Here is a 17,964-nt window from a genome sequence, read left to right on the forward strand (position 1 = left end):
AAAGCCAACAAAAAACAAACAAAAATCTCAAACGAAGCATAACCCCAAAGGACAAAGCAGGAATCACTGTGATTTATCAAATGCGTCTCCTGAACCTAGAAAACCATCTTTGGATCTTCCTTCTGGTCAGTGTGTGGTCCCCACAGCCCACTGCCTCATGCGCGTGGTCTTTTTTGTTCATTCTTAGCATTGAAAAATAAAAGCCCCCCTCTGTATGACTCTGAAAATAGTATACTGAACCTGGATCTGACATCTGTCTACACTGTGCAATATTGTAGGTGTTTTGTCACCTCTCTTGTCCTCAGTTCTTCATTTATAAAATGGGGCTAATAACTCATGCTCCATAGTGATTTTGTAAGGATTAAATGTGATTGTGTTTATAAAGTTATGAATATAGTTATCTGTCACATATTAAGGGTTCAGGTAGTAGCAGAGGAGTTCAGTGGGTATGGTTTTATCTTCCAGAGGCTTCCTCAAGAACAGTTCTTTAATAGGATGCCATTATTTCTAGTATTTAAAAAATCATTGTTTGGAACTAGAGAACAAGATTGAAACTAGAGATATTCTTAATGTTAAACTAATCATATGGTACAAGCCCAACAAGAGACTGTATTATTATGTTGTTTCAGCCGTAGAGAAACAGTCATTCTGAAATTTGTACTAGTATAATTCACATTTAATGCAAATAGTACATGCCATTTGAATATTGTGGTGATCCAAGGAAAGGTAAACATGAGATGAGAAAGCAGTCCATGATGTATTTATTTTACATCATCTAGATTCCAGAAAGGGAACAATTCAGGATCTACACTCAGTACTAAAACCTCCACATTTTTCTGGATTTTTGGTGACTCATTTTGGCAGCTACTGGCATCCTATTGCATGCTTTCTTTTAAACACTGTCAGTGTGTAGTAATAGCTAACAAAATAGTCAAAGATACGGTTGTGCTTATGTTTCCTGTCACTTTGGCTTTATTTATTTTTAAACAGTTTTGCTCACACCGTACAATTCAGCTTTATTTTAAGCTGTTGCTTAATAAAACCAGCTCAAGCTTGTAAAACTTGTAAAATTGTGAGCCTGGTAGATCATATAAATGAATCCTGATTGGATCTGGTCATTATTTGCGTGGGACTCTGTCCAAAGAAAATGCAGATGCCTATAGGAGAAGTTTGTGATTTTGTAAGTAAAATTCTATACTGTGCCATGACACGAGGCAGCTTTAAGTTTCAAAAGCATCAGTTTACATGGCTGCATTGCCTAATTTGTTTTGCTGTGTTTTTAAAATTTTGCAATGTGCCATTAAGTTATTGTACATTTAACAGTTTATTCAGTAAACTGTATTTATCTACCTGACAAGCACAATGCTACAGCATGTAAAGACTAACATAGTTCTCTCCCTGTTCTTAAAGTAAACTCATTACATCTGAGTTATGCTGGAAGAAATATCTTTGCAGATTTTGTAGTATTTATATTCAGAATTTGCTGAAAACCCTAAAGAGAAAGATCCCATCTGAATGTGAATGAGGTAATATTAAATTCATCACTCACTTCTTAAGATTTCAGCCATCTACAACTTTTCTGCCTTCTTCACAGGAATTTGAGGTCCTGTGACTAAGATGTCATATTTACATAATGCTTTTGTGGCTGAAAAATACCTAAGGCTTATAAATGTTGATGTTTTTGTGGTCATACTTTCTTTTTAAAGTGAATTGAGATGGCACAATACTGGGCTTTATTTTTAGATTTAATTACTTTTAAGTTGATTCTCTAATATAGTTATATGGATGTAAAAAAATAATCCTCCCATTACAATCCTTTTCACTGTAAAAGGATGCTCTGCCGGGATGCATATATGCCTGCATTTGCATTTAAACACCTCTACATAAAGCTTGCGCTATTTATGTGTTCTAGAAAACCTTTGATTTTTAACATAAAACTGTGATATTGCCAGGAAATGAGAAGAGACAAACAAAACAATAAAGTGTGAAGTTTAAGAGAGAAAACTTTGGCAAGGTCTATCATAATGTTTATCTTCCTTGATGAGATTGACGTTACTAGTTCTCGCCTTTTGACATTAGGTACATTTTTTTTGGGAAAACTTTGTTGAAGCCCTTAGATGTACATTGAAATGCATACACACATACACACACCTTTATAATGAGTCTGGTAATTTCAGATACATGATTACACACACATTTTGGCTTTAGACGTTTAGTGTGGTAAGTTTTCCATCCATGCCAATACACAAATTTCCATGGGTTGATTTTCACACACCACCTCCGCAAGGGGTTAGCCAATACGTCTTTGCATTGGGCAACCACGTGAAAGTAAAACCACATTAAAGTACAACACTGAACTTATTCCTGTTTTATTGAGCTTTCTCATTTACTCTGAGACCTAAATACTTAATTGAACAGTCACACTGATTATTATTATTATTATTATTGCTATAGGCATTTAACCAGAAGCATTAAACAAGGGAGTTTTTTTTTACCTTGTTCAGAGTTTCAAATGTAATAGTTCCAGGTTTGTCCACCAGCTATTTGATAAAGTACTTTCAACAACCTTTATAGGGATGTCTCTGACAACTGTGGCAAGTAATTTTTCCTGTTTTTGCCTGATGTATCTCCTAGGAACTTTAGGCAAACAATACCCTGAAGAGGAATCTTCATTCGCCTTTTTGCAGCAAACATGCAGCCCAAGGGGATGCCTGTCAGTCGAACATGTGCGCATTCAAACTGCACTTTGTGGTCAAAACCTTGGTAAAGTTTCCCAAATCAGTATCATGTTTCCCAGCACAGCTTTAACGTGAACACAAGACATGAAGAAACCACTCTTTTTTTTTTGTCTCTTGAATGCATATCTTAATTTGACGAGAACTTTAGTATTATTACTACAGGTGACAACTAATCAAAATGCGTAGCTTGGCGTGCATGCTTATTATTGTCATTTTCTTACTTCCCCTACATTGGCTGGTGCATTAAAATGACAACTGCAGTTTGCTGCTCTGAATTCTTGCAGCATATTAGATCAGCTCTCATCACTATGAACTCATATGTGACAAATTATAGACAGTTTAGTTCCTGAAAGCTGATTCAGCCCAATACTGATATCATGTTACAGAGTTCTTTGATCCACAAGTTTCAAACTAAATAAAAATTGTCTTAAATTAAATCTACAAAACTCAATTTAAACATTGAATTGAAAGATTGTAAGCTAAAGTCATTTAGGATCAAATATGAGGGGATAAAATGTAAAAAAGCCACTCGAAAGAGGTATCCCAAAATACCTTTTTAAAAGCAGAGATTTTGACGTAAGCCTTATTATGTCATTAATTTATAATAAAATTTAAATCAGCATCTATGAAATGTTGAAGACTAATAGATTTATGAAGAGTATTACAAAACAAGTACACCGATGAACAATAAATCACCCATCTCAATAGATTCGTGATTTAAACTGAGCAAAAAGAACTTGGAGATATTATTAATCCTAGTTTTAAGAACTGTAATGAACTCAGGTTAAATACTTGTGAGATTTACTTAAAAATAGATTTCATTATTCATAATAAGTACAATAAATTGAATTTTTAGTGTGTGCCAGGATTGTGCAAAATGTTCCACAAGCTCTATGCCATGTTGTCCTCCCAACAGCCCTTTTAAGGATGGTATTATTATTCCCATTTTACAGATGAAGACGTTGAGAATTAGGGGTGCCCAGTAACTAACACAGTGCCATACTCCCAGGAAATGACAGAACTGAGATTCAGCACCGGGTCTAGTGGACGACCAAGTTGCATGTTTGTCCCCACTGGGCCGTAGGAATTTACTTAACATTATAGTCTATGGATATATAATAGGGCAGTGCGAATATGCTGTCACCTTAACAGTTGTGTGTATTTTAAACTACAGCCCATTATTGTGGTCGAGTTTTGCAAGCTTTATTCTCTGAAAATAACAGAAGTGAATCCATATATAATGCTTCCATTCCTTCCACAGCACAGTTTCCTTTGAAGTTGCCACTTAGCCTGTTTGGATCTTAGTTTAGCATTTAGCAAAAGTTAAAAATGTAATGCCAAACTTCATTGGTTGGATTTTTTTATTAGATAAGGTAAAAATGAAAGCAGCAGGCAATTTAATTAGCAGTAATTTTTTCTGGGCAAGTCATTACTTTGATGAACTTCAGAGCAATGTTTATGGCTCCTAATTAACCATGTTAGTCATTTGATTGAATAATCACTTTGGAAATGTTTCTACAATTTGATTAGGGTCTGACCCACTCTGATAGTCATAAATTAACTGATATCACTTTAGAATAACATGACTTTAGTTACTTTCTGGGAATCAACTCTCTTGGTCATCTTTTTTCAGGCTGCTTTGGGCCGTGTAAAGGCCACTAGTCTGAAGGGTAGTCTGAAGCAGTGCTAGCCCAGCGGGTCTCATTCTCAAGAGTTAGGTACTACTTTTATTTACTCTGGTGTGTAATAAATAGTTTTAGGACTTGGCAAAAGCACCATTATATTCTCACATGAGCTTTTTTCCTAAATTGGCTTTCAGTGCTTTTTTGTAGAACTTCAACTACAACTTGGATCTTTGAAAATCTAACGGAGATTCTGGCTTAAGCCTTATTATAAATTGCTAATGTACAGTGAATTTTAAATCAGTATATTTAAATATCACAGGTTAATATATACAATTTGTGAAGAATATTACAAAGTAAGTACAGAAATAAACAACAGATCAGCCATCTCAATAGATACATACTAGTGAAATTATCCATCAATCCCAATCTTTAATATCAAATATCTAGGATTTCAGGATTTTGCTAATTCTGCATTAGACTAGAACACTTCTATGTGGTATTCCTTTAAGTTTGACTAGTGAGTTTCTTAGACGTGCTTGCATTTCCTCTCTTCCTCCTTCCATCCTCCCCTGGGGAGGAAACACTGCATTTAGTCACACTTATATGTAATAAAGTTTAGCCTGTATGCTTTCCTTTCTCTGCCTGCAGAGCCAGCTCACTGTTTTCACAGCCGCACTCCAGCTGTGCAGCAGTCAGTAAAAGTATTTTGTGGCCCGGTGTCAACATTGGTACAACCAAATGCTTGCTTCAAAGCAGCTGCTGAGCTGATGGCAGAGTCATTACCACTGTCCCTTACCAGCCCATTTGCTTTGCAGGACACTATGTCTGGCAATAAATCAAAATAACATTAAAAATGAATTTTTAATTTATTGGTCAAAAAGGGGAGATAAAATAGGTTGTGCTAATTATTTAGTAAGCCAAAAGATGAACTGCATAGCAACTCTATTATAATGTTGATATCAGGAAAACAAGTTAATTCTACCTTTTGTATAGTTGGAATTATATACTACACAATAATTTAAATAAAATATTTAATAATAGAGTTTTAAGTTATAATTGCTTATAACTTGTAAGCAACTGATTCCAACATACCTTTAAATATTGTTGGAATTATGGATTGTCATTAAGATCTTTAAACCACATAAGATAAACTTTCTTTTCTCTGAAGATTTCACTTTGATAATTTTGAAAACTGAAAAAAATCAGAGTGTCAAAGGAGATTCAAATGAGAAGGAGAATTTAGGAAATTCCACACTATGCCTTCTTTATAAGACATTCTAGACCAAAAAAGAAATATCTGGGCCCAGTGAACAGTGCTCATGATCTATTACAGCAAGAAAGTCTATAGCTGGAGACTTAAGAAGAGATGAGTCTTTAGATTCCATTTCACTTAAATTTTCATTTTCACTTGTTCAGAGATCATGCACATCTTACAAATGATGGGAAAAGGACATTTCTGATAATTAAAGCACATTTGACATGTTCTTTTGTAAATTTATTTTTGTATATGTTGTTAAATAAAATTTTAGCAATGCATGCAAACTGTAGAATTGACTTGATCGCATATATGTGTAAATTCCTATACAGCCTATACAGGGATATGTCCACATTTTGTGGGACCTGAAAATTTTAAGATTGGGGGACTTTTGTAAAGAAAAAAAAGAAAAGAAAAAATGCAAATAGAAAATTAGGTGCAGAGCCTCAGAAAAAAACCAATGCTAGTGAAGGGCCCTGAAGTTTAAGCGTCATTGATTTTTGTGAGTCAGCCTGTATATCCCAGATCAAGGAATTTAGGGACAGTAATAGGTTTTGAGTAACATCTGACCCAATTCCAAATTGAAATGGTTTGTCCAAAGTTACAGTTTAGTTAACAGTAAGTCAAGGACTTGAATTTTAGTCTTTTGGCTCTTAATCCATTATTTCTTTTTTTTTCCCCATATGTAAGCTACAAAAAACCTTTAAATAGATAACCATCATTATAACTCAAGTTTAACCATTAACCAAGTTAATTTTCTCAGCAGTGAGTTAACTTGGTGACATAAGCAGGGCCATACTTTTAGGGTAGTAATAGTGTTTGTTTTCTGTGAAGTTGTTGAATTTCTGATTTAAAAGCCTCATTGGTTTTATTTTATTATTTATTTATTTATTTTGCATGGGCAGGCACCCGGAATCAAACCTGGATCTCTGGCATGACAGGCGAGAATTCTGCCACTGAGCTACTGTCTCACCACTCCTCACTGGTTTTGAATATGACCTGAGTGCTTCAAAACCAAAAAGCCCGCTGCTCTCCTTTATCTGTAAACCAAAAAATGCCAATCACCTAAAAGGCTAGAGTAGTTTTAAGATATTTGCCTATTTTTGACTTTTCCTTTTTATATATAACTCCTGTCTGGTATTCATGAAATAAATTGTGAATGGGCCTTTAGTTGCTTTTTGCTTTGTAAATTAGAATGTAGGATAAATGTGAAGAATGCATTGAAGTATTTGCAATAAAACTGGTAGATAACCTTTTGTTTTATATTTATATATATGTATGGTTGTATTAGTCAGGGTTTTCTAGAGAAGCAGACCTACAGGAGAGATTTGTAACTGAGATTTATAAAGGTGTCTCATGCAGTTGTGGGAATGGAAGAGTTCAAAATCTGCAGGGCGGGCTGTGAAGCTGGTGGCTCGGATGAAGGGTCTGGAGAACTCCACAGGAAAGGCTCACTGGCTGAAGAAGCAGTGAAAGAGTCTCTCTTCTTCATTAAAAGTCTTTGGCTGATTGGATTATTGCATTGGTGGGGGACATACTTTAGTTGATCGCAGATGTAATCAGCCACAGATGCAATCAACTGACTGGTGGCTTAATAGCCCAGCCTTTAGGTCATCAACCAGGAAATATCCTTGCAGTAACAGCTAGGCCAGTGCTTGCCTGACCAGACAACTGGGTATCATCACCTGACCAAGCTGACACCAGCCCCTAACCGTCACAGTGGTAATATGTACCCAAAATTATTCTCAGTTGTCATGAACTAGAACTCCGTGACGCTGTGCTCTGAGCACATTATCATTCTCAGATGGGGTTGCAGTTAGAACCAGCCTTTAGCAAGGCTGATTTGGATGAAAACTGAATTCCCACGCCTGTTCAAGGGAATCAGTGTTCACTGCCATGTGCTTGTCCTCCCACTTCTCACACAGCCATGCCTGAAACCTTACCCACGTGCTATCAGGTTTCCTCATGGGACTCATGGGCCTCCTGCCACTTTCTGGTTTTGCCTGTCCCCACTCTGCCCACTGACAGCAGCATGTTTTCAGCTCTCAATGCCTTTTTAACCAATGTTGTTTCCTCTTTCAGAAGTGCCTAGCTGCCACTCCATTTATATGAGGCAAGAAAGTTTCCTGGCTCATCCCAGCAGAACAGAAGTTAAGTTTTCCAGTGTTGAAATAACTTTTACTTCTCAAAATAATCAGGCATCCCAAGGATGGGATCACTTAATTAACATTTATATTCTATGAGAAAAAGCATTTATGTCACCAAGCCTTTCTATCTTGAGGTGAGAGGGAGATTTTTCAGGTCCTGATACTTTGCATTTGGTTGTAAAGACGAGCATATGCTATCAGTAGCTGATGAATGGATTTATGTTCTTTTTTTGCCAACAACCACATCCTTTCAAAATAGAGCACAGGCTTTAGCATTAGCCCACCTTTCTCTGGGTAGTCCATTGAAATGCATATTTGAGGAAAATTCAGGTTTGTTTTAAAGACCCAAGTAGCTTTGAGGGAAAGCAGCAGGTTTAAATTTGCTCATCTTCACATATCCTGGAGTTTATAGTTTTGGAGAAATAATTTAAGAAAGGAATTTCACATAAAAGGCTTAGAAAGGAGTTGCTATTATGAATTTTTTGTGGTCACCATGATGGGAGAGCTTTGCTCCAATGAAGTTTGATACCTGCAAATGAACGGATAAGAATAAATTCATCTGGATATAATCCTCATAAAAGTATTTTTGGAAATGTGTATGTGGTTCTTGACCTAAACACCTTATGGTATCTTCAAAAAAACTGATATAGATCTGTCCTATTAGGTTAGGGGTAATGTTGATTATTTTGTATAAATGATATTTATATGCACAAATCCCCATGTTTAAAGAACAGTGAAATGGGGGTGGTAAATCCAAAATATTTTAGATGAAAGGTTTTATACCAATTGCAATTATTTATTGTTCTACTCTTGTTACTAGTAAATAGCCACCATAGACACAAATACATATGAGAAATACAAGTGTGACCAAACTATGAAATTTCTACCTAGCAATTAACAATGTTACTGTCCACAGTCAAAGATATCGGGACATAAGAAAATGATTATGAAATGCTTCAATTTATAAATTATTCAATTTATTTTGCCTATTTTTGAGACTTAATTGTGCTATGGCAAAATAAAAAAAGGAAAGGTTTTGTTTTCCCTTTTTCTTTCTTTTTCTCTATCTTGGCTATTGAAGGGGAAGATCTGTGAGGATTTGTCTAGCTAAATATTGCTATAAGAAAATGAGGAGATCAAATGAATGTTTCAAATCATCAGGGTAATAATTGTGCAGAGTAAATTTCAGGGATTCACTTTGGTTTCCTTCCTTTCTCATTGAATAAAAAAATCTTAGAAGTGATATGTTATGAGCCCTAGGTTTGCTGGTGTATTTACATGAACTCTATGCGGAAGTTGATAATAATATGAATAGTTAACGTTCATATATCACTATGTGCCAGGCTTCATTCTAAACTTGCATATATTAAATCATCTAATCCTTACAGTAGTCCTATAAATTATGTAACGTCATTATCATCTCCCTTTTATAATAAGGAAACTGAAGCAAGAGAGATTAAGTAACACGACCAGGGGCACAGAGCTGAAATATGCAGAGTGGTTTTCTACCTCAGTATTTGTGCCAATGGCTATATTTTAAGTTGTGTGTGAACTTCATTTCTATCATGAATTAATGCATCCATTTTCCCCTTACAGGCTGTATGTTTGAAAAGGGCCCTAGGCCATTTTATGATGACACCTGCGTTGTCCCAGAGAAGTTTGATGGTAGGTTTTTCATTGTGTTTCATGTTTAGATTTTATGTAAGAGGGAGTGAAGAAATCACCTGTGCTGCTCCTGGAAACAGTTGCCATTCCTACTTAAAGATTTCTATGCACATCACTTAGCATGCACTCAACTCTAGCTAAACTTAAGCTACAAATACTCTTTTTCCTTCCCCCATTAAGAAGCTTTTCCCTTTTATCCTGAGAGAGTCCACTCTTCGAGAAGTAACCAAAGAGCTCCTTCTTGCTGAGCTTTGTGTCGGGTAAGAGGGGACTTTCTGTTGACCTGATGAGTACATGCAGCTTGTTATTGGAGATTTATTGAAAGCTGATCCTGTAATTAACAAAGCAGAGCAGAAAGCATGCCACTGCGGATACACTGATGACTAATGCAGCCTCTTTTCTTTTATTGTCCACGAAAAGATGCATTATGGAGCACAAGAACAACATAGCTGCCCATTTAGTTAGTGTTTTTTTAGTCGCTCCCCTCCCCCTCCCCCCCCCCCCCCCCCCCCCCGGGAAAAATGTACATCGCTAATGTGGCTTACTTTGTAATTGCTTAAAAGCAATACCTTTTTAATATCCCTTGCTATTGCAGAGAAAAGGTCCCAGATGTTAGAAAGGGGTGTCAGGTTAGATAGAACCTTCTTTTCTTGACAACGGTGGCACAAGCCAGCATCTATGAGGAAGCTGGGGTAAAAAGGGAACAGTTAATTGATTTAGTGGTTCTCTAGAGTGGTCTCCCTATTTCCTGTTCTGATTGTTTGACAGGAAGCGTGCAGGGGCCCACTGATTAGCTGATTGCACAAACTTTGGGGATCATGGCTGGGATGATGAGGCAGTGCTCAGAAGTTTGTAATTGCCATTATTTAAACAGCAAAGTACATGCTCAGATTCCTTTTCGATCCCTAGTTGCTTGCAGATTACTCTGTCCCCAAGCTTTTTTGCTATTCTTCACTTCTTAAAGGTTGATCTGCTTCCTTAGTCTCCTTTTGAATTGCTTAATCTATTCAGGGTGACAGGGTTAAAAACCCCAGAGGGGTCACTTTTTCACCTTATTCTACAGTGGTTGTTGGTTTTAAGTTTAGAGTTTCAGAGGTGTGAACTGGTCTGTTTATTTAGTACCAAATGGAGCATCACAATTCGCAAAATATACACCAGTTTTTTCTCTTGAGACAAAGCACAAGGCCTCTTTTTCTTGAAATAACCTTCATCATTTCCTTCATTCTTAACAAGCTTTATACATCAATAAATCTTGAAAATTAGTAAGGGCATGCAAGGAGGAAAATTATCTCAATACTATAGATAAGATTGCACTGAAATTTAACACACCAAAGTTACACTAATATTTAAGGAAGTAGTATTCAAGTATTTATTCCCTTTGGCTTTAAATACTCTTACATTTTTTTAAGAGTATTAAAACATTTTTTGGAAGATAATATTAGTGTTGCATTTTATAAGAAAATGGAAAACAAGAAAAAAGAAAACAAGGATTATTTTTCAATTGTACCTGGCCAGTATGCTCAGTCACATATATAAATAGAAGGGACTAGAGACTAGAACATTTAGCAGTGTTCCACTCTATCTCGGTGATTGCTCAGCTATACCTTTGAAAAAAGCTGTGAATCTCAGAAGGAGTAACTGAGATAAATAAAATTGTCATTGAAATCAATATGAGGAGACACGTGTATTATCTCATTTAGGCCAGAACAGCAGAATGGTTTTCAGGAGCTATTGATTGAATAATTCTATATTTTGGTTTAATAATTCTATATTTTTAAAGTGTTTCTTGTTATAACTATTTCAAGAAGCATATTTCTCTACTGACTGAAAGAAAGTTTTACAAAGCTTGTAATTTTAGTCTGTTTTTAAATTCACACTTAGTGCAAATAGATCAACTTGAATATATTGTCTGAATTGTTTCTTTAGCAGAGAAAGGAAATCCATGCATTAACTATGACAGTGTTTGTAGAGGCATAAACACTCAATCCTAATCGCACTCATTTTTGAAATAGTTGGTTAGAGACCACAAGTCATGGCACTGAATACTTTTTTGGTAAAGCCAAGTAAACTGGTCTTTATATCAGATCACAATAACACAATTATTACTGTAATCTGTTTAATACATTTTATACTATATATGAATACTGAATTAAATGTAATGCAGAAAAACTTTTCTTTCTTAAAAAAATGTAGTTTTACAGATAACTCTGGTGTATACATTTTAAAATTGGCCTTTTCTTAGAAAAACAGCAATAAGCTAACTGCAGTGATTAAAGTACAAATACCAACAAAAAGCAAAAACGAGAGAAAATTTTTGCGGGCTGCCAACTGAGAAAGTGGTCATGCCAGAATGAGTATATGGAGGGAAGATGGCACAAAGGTCATCCAGAGTGCCCTGAATAACCCGTGAGATTTTGTAGTTTGCATAAAGTGCGGATTACTCAACTCAGAGTTTAAGATGCTATTAAATTTCCCTTGAAGCATTTGCATTGAAATTTTAAAAATGGCTTCCCATGTGCAGCTCGAGTTATTTACAAATTGTAGTTTGCATAATTTAATTTGTATAAACAAAATATCCAGAGCTTAAAATTGACCATCCCCTCTTCAATTGCCGCTTAACAAAAAAGTGTGATGAGATATCGTGATTTTTAAAGAAATAAATGAAAAAAAATGGTAAATTACATTCATGGATTTCTTCTGTACCATCTGTGTGTGTTTATATTGGCCAGTGTATGTTATGTATAGTTTTCTGGTTTATACAGATTGTGGACTTATAGTCAACCTTTTAACTACATGGTAACAAGATGTTCCATAGAAACCTATGAAGTAGTTGTGGTTTATACATTTTAGTGATTGATTGAATGTGAAGTTTAGTGTAAATGGAATAATATCACTGCTAATAAAAGCTTTACAATTTTTTTTCAACTTAGGAGACATCAAACAAGAGCCAGGAATGTATCGGGAAGGACCCACATACCAGCGGCGGGGCTCCCTTCAGCTTTGGCAGTTTTTGGTAGCTCTTCTGGATGACCCTTCCAATTCCCATTTCATTGCCTGGACTGGTCGAGGCATGGAATTTAAACTGATTGAGCCCGAGGAGGTTGGTGTAATAGATTTTAATTAGGAAAATCAGTTATGTTGCAAGATAAAGAAACAAATAGATTTGATCAATTTGCCAAAAATATAAGTATTTTCTTTTAAAGCTTTAGGGAAACTTTTTGAATTAGAAGGTGGGCCAAAAAAAAAATCTTCATTTAAAATCACAAATTAACCTGTGTTTTGAGTGCCTATTCTAGTTGAATACCATCTACAAGACTCATGTGGAAGTAGAGCATCATTAACATAAAGTGTTACTCGAGAATGACTGTCCTGAGAAGGCTCCAAAGGAGATCTAACTTGCAGAAGGAGAACAGAATGTTCTAAGGGGCTTTGGACGGAATCTGAGTTTGCCAAAATTAGTTTTGGGAAGAGAGGAACTGTTTTTGCAAAAAAGTGTCCATTATTTAGAAAATCTGTATTTTACCAGGAGGATTGGGACCAAAGTCATGTGCAAAGGGATGGAGGAGGAACAGCTGTGGGGGACAAAGACATGCAAGGGCCACTGGAAAATTCTCAGTCCTTAATTATTGTACAGGATGCAGGACTGGTAGGAATATTATTTCTCTTGATTGTTAGTGACATTTGCTTCGAGTCTGGTGGGCTGGGTATAGTCCATTGAAAGATAAGGATGGCATTGCCACTGTCACCTTAGAGATGTAGAAAATATCTAAATGAGAGGAATCAGGATAGAGATAATGTAGATACATGGAACACATTTTCAACTAACTAGTCAAATATTCCCACACACACATATGGAGTATTTCCTTGAAGAATTTCTCATTTCATTTTTTTTTTCTTCCCAGGTCTAGCTTTAGGTTTAAAGGTACTATTGTTACTGCCACATAACCCATATATAACATATTGTCCATAGAAAGTGAGAGTTACATGAAATTTTTGTCTTTCTTTGATACTATTAAAATTGCCTGCAGTTGACTTTGGCCAAGAAGGCATGGGAGACTGTGAGCTAACATGCCTGTGACTGGTCATGTTGGCTATAGGTTGTAAACCCCTCAATAAGGTCAAAAAAGTTCAGCAAGATATCAAGCTACTTTTTAAATCCCAAGTGGTTAGTTTTGTGTGGGCTCGATACCTACAATCTAGACCACTGGGCCATACATCTTGGGTTTGTTGCCCTATTAAACCATGTTTTCAATCATGTATCAGATAATATGCATTCAATTGATGTCCAGAAGATAAGGTCATGTTACTTATTATGATTAAGAGGTCATCTGATTCAAACATGCATTAAAAGAAGTATGAAATACGAGGAATGGGTTCGCTCAATTAAATCTCCTCCAGATTGCATCAATACTCCAAAAGAGTATTAGAGTATTAGTAGAGCTAACCTTGAGAGGGTTAGCTTTGCAGCTTCCCCACCTCCGCCCCACAGCATTCGGGACCAGAATGTGAAAGGATCCCTTACCTGGTGTGGCTAACTGTAGGCTGTTAGAATTTGGTAACGTGTTTGAGGCTGACTTGGGCTGTCAAAGGGTATTAGTTTTTATATAGGTGCAGTTATATAATGTTAAGTGAAAGAACTGCAAAAATGTGAAGCACTAAGAACTAGAAACGCATAACCTAAAAATAATTTGAAAGTTCTTTAACATGATGGGAATGTATGCTTTTCTTCTGAAAGATGTTAACAATCACTGCAAGACTTGGTTCATCGGAAAACTGATGCATTCTACAGGGATTTATATATGCTAAACATTTATTTCCCCCCGCCTGTGATTAAAATAAACTGAGCAGAACCAGAATTTTTCAATTTTCTTTGCCATATATAGGGGAAATTCCCCATACATAGGGTAATTACTGGATTATTTCAGTAATGTTTGGTCCACTCAGAAGAAAAAAAATCTACTGCAAGTGATCTACTGTTTATAGCAACTGCTCACTTTTTTTAGAAAAAAGCAGTTTTATTGAAATGTATTCACATACCATTCAATCCATCCAAAGTGAACAATCAACGGCTTTTAGTAATTCAGAGTTGTGTATTCATTAACACAAACAATTTTAGAACATTTTCATTACTCCAAAAAGAAAAAAAAACCCATACCCCTTAACAGTCACAACCATTCACTTTTATAATGATCATGTTTAAATAAGTAGAATAAGAGACCTGACCTGATGACTGTTTAAGTTCCTTCCAATTCTAGAGTTTGGTGATTTTAAAAGACAGAGAAGAAATACATCTGTTCCACACAACACACTGATATTTAGACACTTTTCCTATAACAGACTCATAAAGTAAAAAAAAGGCTAGGTCAGTAGACCATCTCCAAATAGTCACTAACTAAATGGGCATTATGCAATAAGCACTAAATGTCTCCTGAGGCCTTTGTTCAAAAATGAAACATCCCATATCTGACTCACTGTTGTCTGTGCTTCCGTCAGGCAATGTCAGTGCTGTTTTGCTTAAAGTCAATCCTTGGAAAGTGTTTGTGAAATTACTTTATCCTCTGTGGCCCACATTCACCCTCTTTCCTCTGCTGTTCAGCAGCTCTTTAGGTGTTCTCTCCCAGCACAACTCAGGAAAGATGGCTCTGACTCCATCCTTGTCTTGGGATTACTCAAGAATTTCCTTAAATCTCATTTTGGAGTGTAGAATGATCATCGGATTAGACTCTGGCCTGTGCCCTCTGCTCATTGTGTTTGGACAACTTTAGCCAACACATACTCTTTACTATCTCTCTTTTGGGAATATTTGAGATAATGAGAGATTATTCCGCAATTAATCATGGATAGCAGGGCATTGTTCCCGGCAACAGTTACCAGTGTACTAAAACATCTATCTACGCGACTTGGTGTAAAATTCTTTTGATTCTCCCCAAGCTTGTTAAGCTGGAAGAGTTTTCCAGAAATCTGTGAGGTCCTAGCGGTGGTTTCCATGTTCACTGGTGCACATTCAAACATGATTTTAAAAACAATTGAATAGCACTTGCTCCAGAGCCCATTTTTATGTAATTCATTTGACAATAAGGATGGACCACATAGTGCCATTATCTTTTCAGTTTCCTGTCTAACAGCCTAAGTTTTCATCTGAAGGAGGAGTATTACGAGGAGGTCACTAGAAGTATCGGTGTCATCTCTTCCACTCTGTGTTGAGAATTGTGTCTTGGCTTTACATGGTGCTGGACAGAGTGGTGATTAGTGGTGCACCTGTGATGACCGAATGAACTTTCTTAGTTGGCCAGTAGTAGCCTACAGAGCCTGGGAGTTATATATTTTAGGAAGACTGGCTAATTTTAAACTTTAAGTTTGCCTGCATTTCACAGGCATATTAGTATGGCCTCTTTCCCTCAATTTGTGAGGAATTTGACACTGAAACGGCTCTAGAAGTATTTTTTCTTTCTTAAAAATGTCTACTTAATACCCTTGTATGGAGAATTTACTGACCCCATACAAGTGAAACTCTGTTTATAGTGTTAAAAAACAACTTCTTTTCCCTCCCTGGAGACTCCCATAGCATTGTCATAAAGTTTCTTGCAAGTATTATACTTTCTGGGTAAACTGTGATGAGTTTCTAGAAAAGAAGCATTTATAAATGAAAAAGTATTCAAAAACTGTTGTCTAATTTAAGGAGATGTTAATTATTTATTTTCACATTCCCCTCCAGGTTTGCAGGCTGTTCAACTGTCACTTCTATTAAAGACTCTCTGATGTCCATCGATAGATTTTTAAAAAACATTTTATTTAGAAAGTATTACTTTCTTATTGTCAGGCTCCCCATTCACTATTGTTCAAAACATTTACACTAAAGTTTATCTTTTGAAAATTAAGATGTCATACCTGCCCCTTGACTGTCTGCTTAGATATATACTCTTGCCCTTGTTATGTCACATTTCGCTAGTCTTAGAAAAGTATATTTATGTATGTGACTAAATCATGTGTGTCTTCATTCAGGGAATGCAAATTAGAAGCAAAATAGCAAGGAACAGTAGTTTAAAACAATAGTCATAATTTTTAAAAACTCTGGAGAAAGGTTATTGCTGATAAAGTGAAAAGAGATAGAACAATTTCTATGAAAAGCATTCTATTTTGGTATTTGTGACATAGCAACAACTTGGAATTTCATGGAATTGAATGAACACACTAACCCTATTAGTTAATGCTCTCTTGGGGTTGCCTAGGTTTGCTTGGCAGCTGCAGTTTCTGCTCACACTAATAAAAAAGTGGAAATTAATGGAACGTGACTTTAGCTGGGGTAGCAAAACCGGCTGCCATATTCTTATGATCTTTCAGCTGTCTGGCGGTGGTGAGGTGGGAATAGATATTGAGGAAGGAGGTCTTTTTATTGTAAAATATTTTTAGGAATGACTATTTGAAATCAGGAAGGATTTCTTAAAGCTGTATTAAAAGACTCGCTCTTTGCCAGATAAGTTGTTGCTCCAAAGCCACATCATAAAGTGCATGGATATTTTTCTCTAAATTACAAAGTGGACATTCTGCTTTAGAGATTTTTTTTTGTTTGTGGACTGATAGAGATGGTGACCTTTTCCACTTCCTTCTTATTTTCAGCATCCGATTACTGTTGTCTAAATGAATGCCTGATTCCCCTGTTTAGTATTAGCTACAGTGTTACTCAGATGCTGCTTCGGGCAATAAAAATTATTTGCAGTTTTTTTGATTGATTTGCATATAGTTCCTCTGCTGCACACACACGGTGCCACTTGTTCCCTCTTTTACAAAGTGTTGAGCACGGTATCTTTTTATTTACCAAAGTCTCAATAAGACATTGTTACAAACAAGTTCAATAAGCTGCTCTTGATCTATAGTTTTTATCTGAAAAATGGAGAAGCAATAAACAGAGAGCATATCTCAAGCAGGATGGAAAACTTGCCTCATTTTTGGTGAATCGCAGACTGTTCCTTCCCATTGTAAACACATTCCCTTATTTCCATTTAATTTTGTATCCAAAACAATAGTGACAAAGAGTTCTATTGTAATGTCTCAGGGTGATTGCTGTGTTCCTGGTTTACAAAGCAGACCAGGACAGGGGGAATTCAGATCATGACAGCTTTTGCTTCTTTATTTATGTCTTTAATTTGGATGTGTATTGGAGGGCTTGGAAGTAATTAATTATCTAATCTGTGTGAAGTTTGTTGGTAAGTTAACACTACAGTGTAATTCTGTTTCCACGCAGGTGGCTAGGCGTTGGGGCATTCAGAAAAACAGGCCGGCCATGAACTATGATAAGCTTAGCCGTTCACTCCGCTATTATTATGAAAAGGGAATCATGCAAAAGGTGAGCAGCTAACGCAGCATTAAAATTCATTGAAATGTTGCACATTAATCTGCACGTCATATTTTAAAAGCCACGTATCATTGCATTGCTGAAGCACGATTTTCACTCATTTTAACAAACGCTTAGCACTTGGTTTTGGTATTACAAGCCTTTCTATTTATAAATACATGGACATTGTAGACAAATGTGT

General features: G+C 36.1%; 1 protein-coding gene across 7 annotated transcripts in view; it reads left to right on the top strand.

Annotated features, from left to right (window-relative positions):
* The window catches only part of ETV1 (ETS variant transcription factor 1), a 90,181-nt gene that overhangs the window by 64,905 nt on the left and 7,312 nt on the right, over positions 1 to 17,964 (top strand). For all 7 annotated transcript variants that reach the window (XM_077122600.1, XM_077122610.1, XM_077122590.1 and 4 more), the window contains 4 exons: positions 7,701 to 7,767; positions 9,360 to 9,430; positions 12,361 to 12,530; positions 17,673 to 17,774. In XM_077122600.1, coding sequence (XP_076978715.1) covers positions 7,701 to 7,767; positions 9,360 to 9,430; positions 12,361 to 12,530; positions 17,673 to 17,774 — 410 coding nt within the window. The remainder of the gene's footprint in view (positions 1 to 7,700; positions 7,768 to 9,359; positions 9,431 to 12,360; positions 12,531 to 17,672; positions 17,775 to 17,964) is intronic.

This window comes from Tamandua tetradactyla, chromosome 1 (genome assembly GCF_023851605.1).
Source record: "Tamandua tetradactyla isolate mTamTet1 chromosome 1, mTamTet1.pri, whole genome shotgun sequence".
Taxonomy (NCBI): domain Eukaryota; kingdom Metazoa; phylum Chordata; class Mammalia; order Pilosa; family Myrmecophagidae; genus Tamandua; species Tamandua tetradactyla.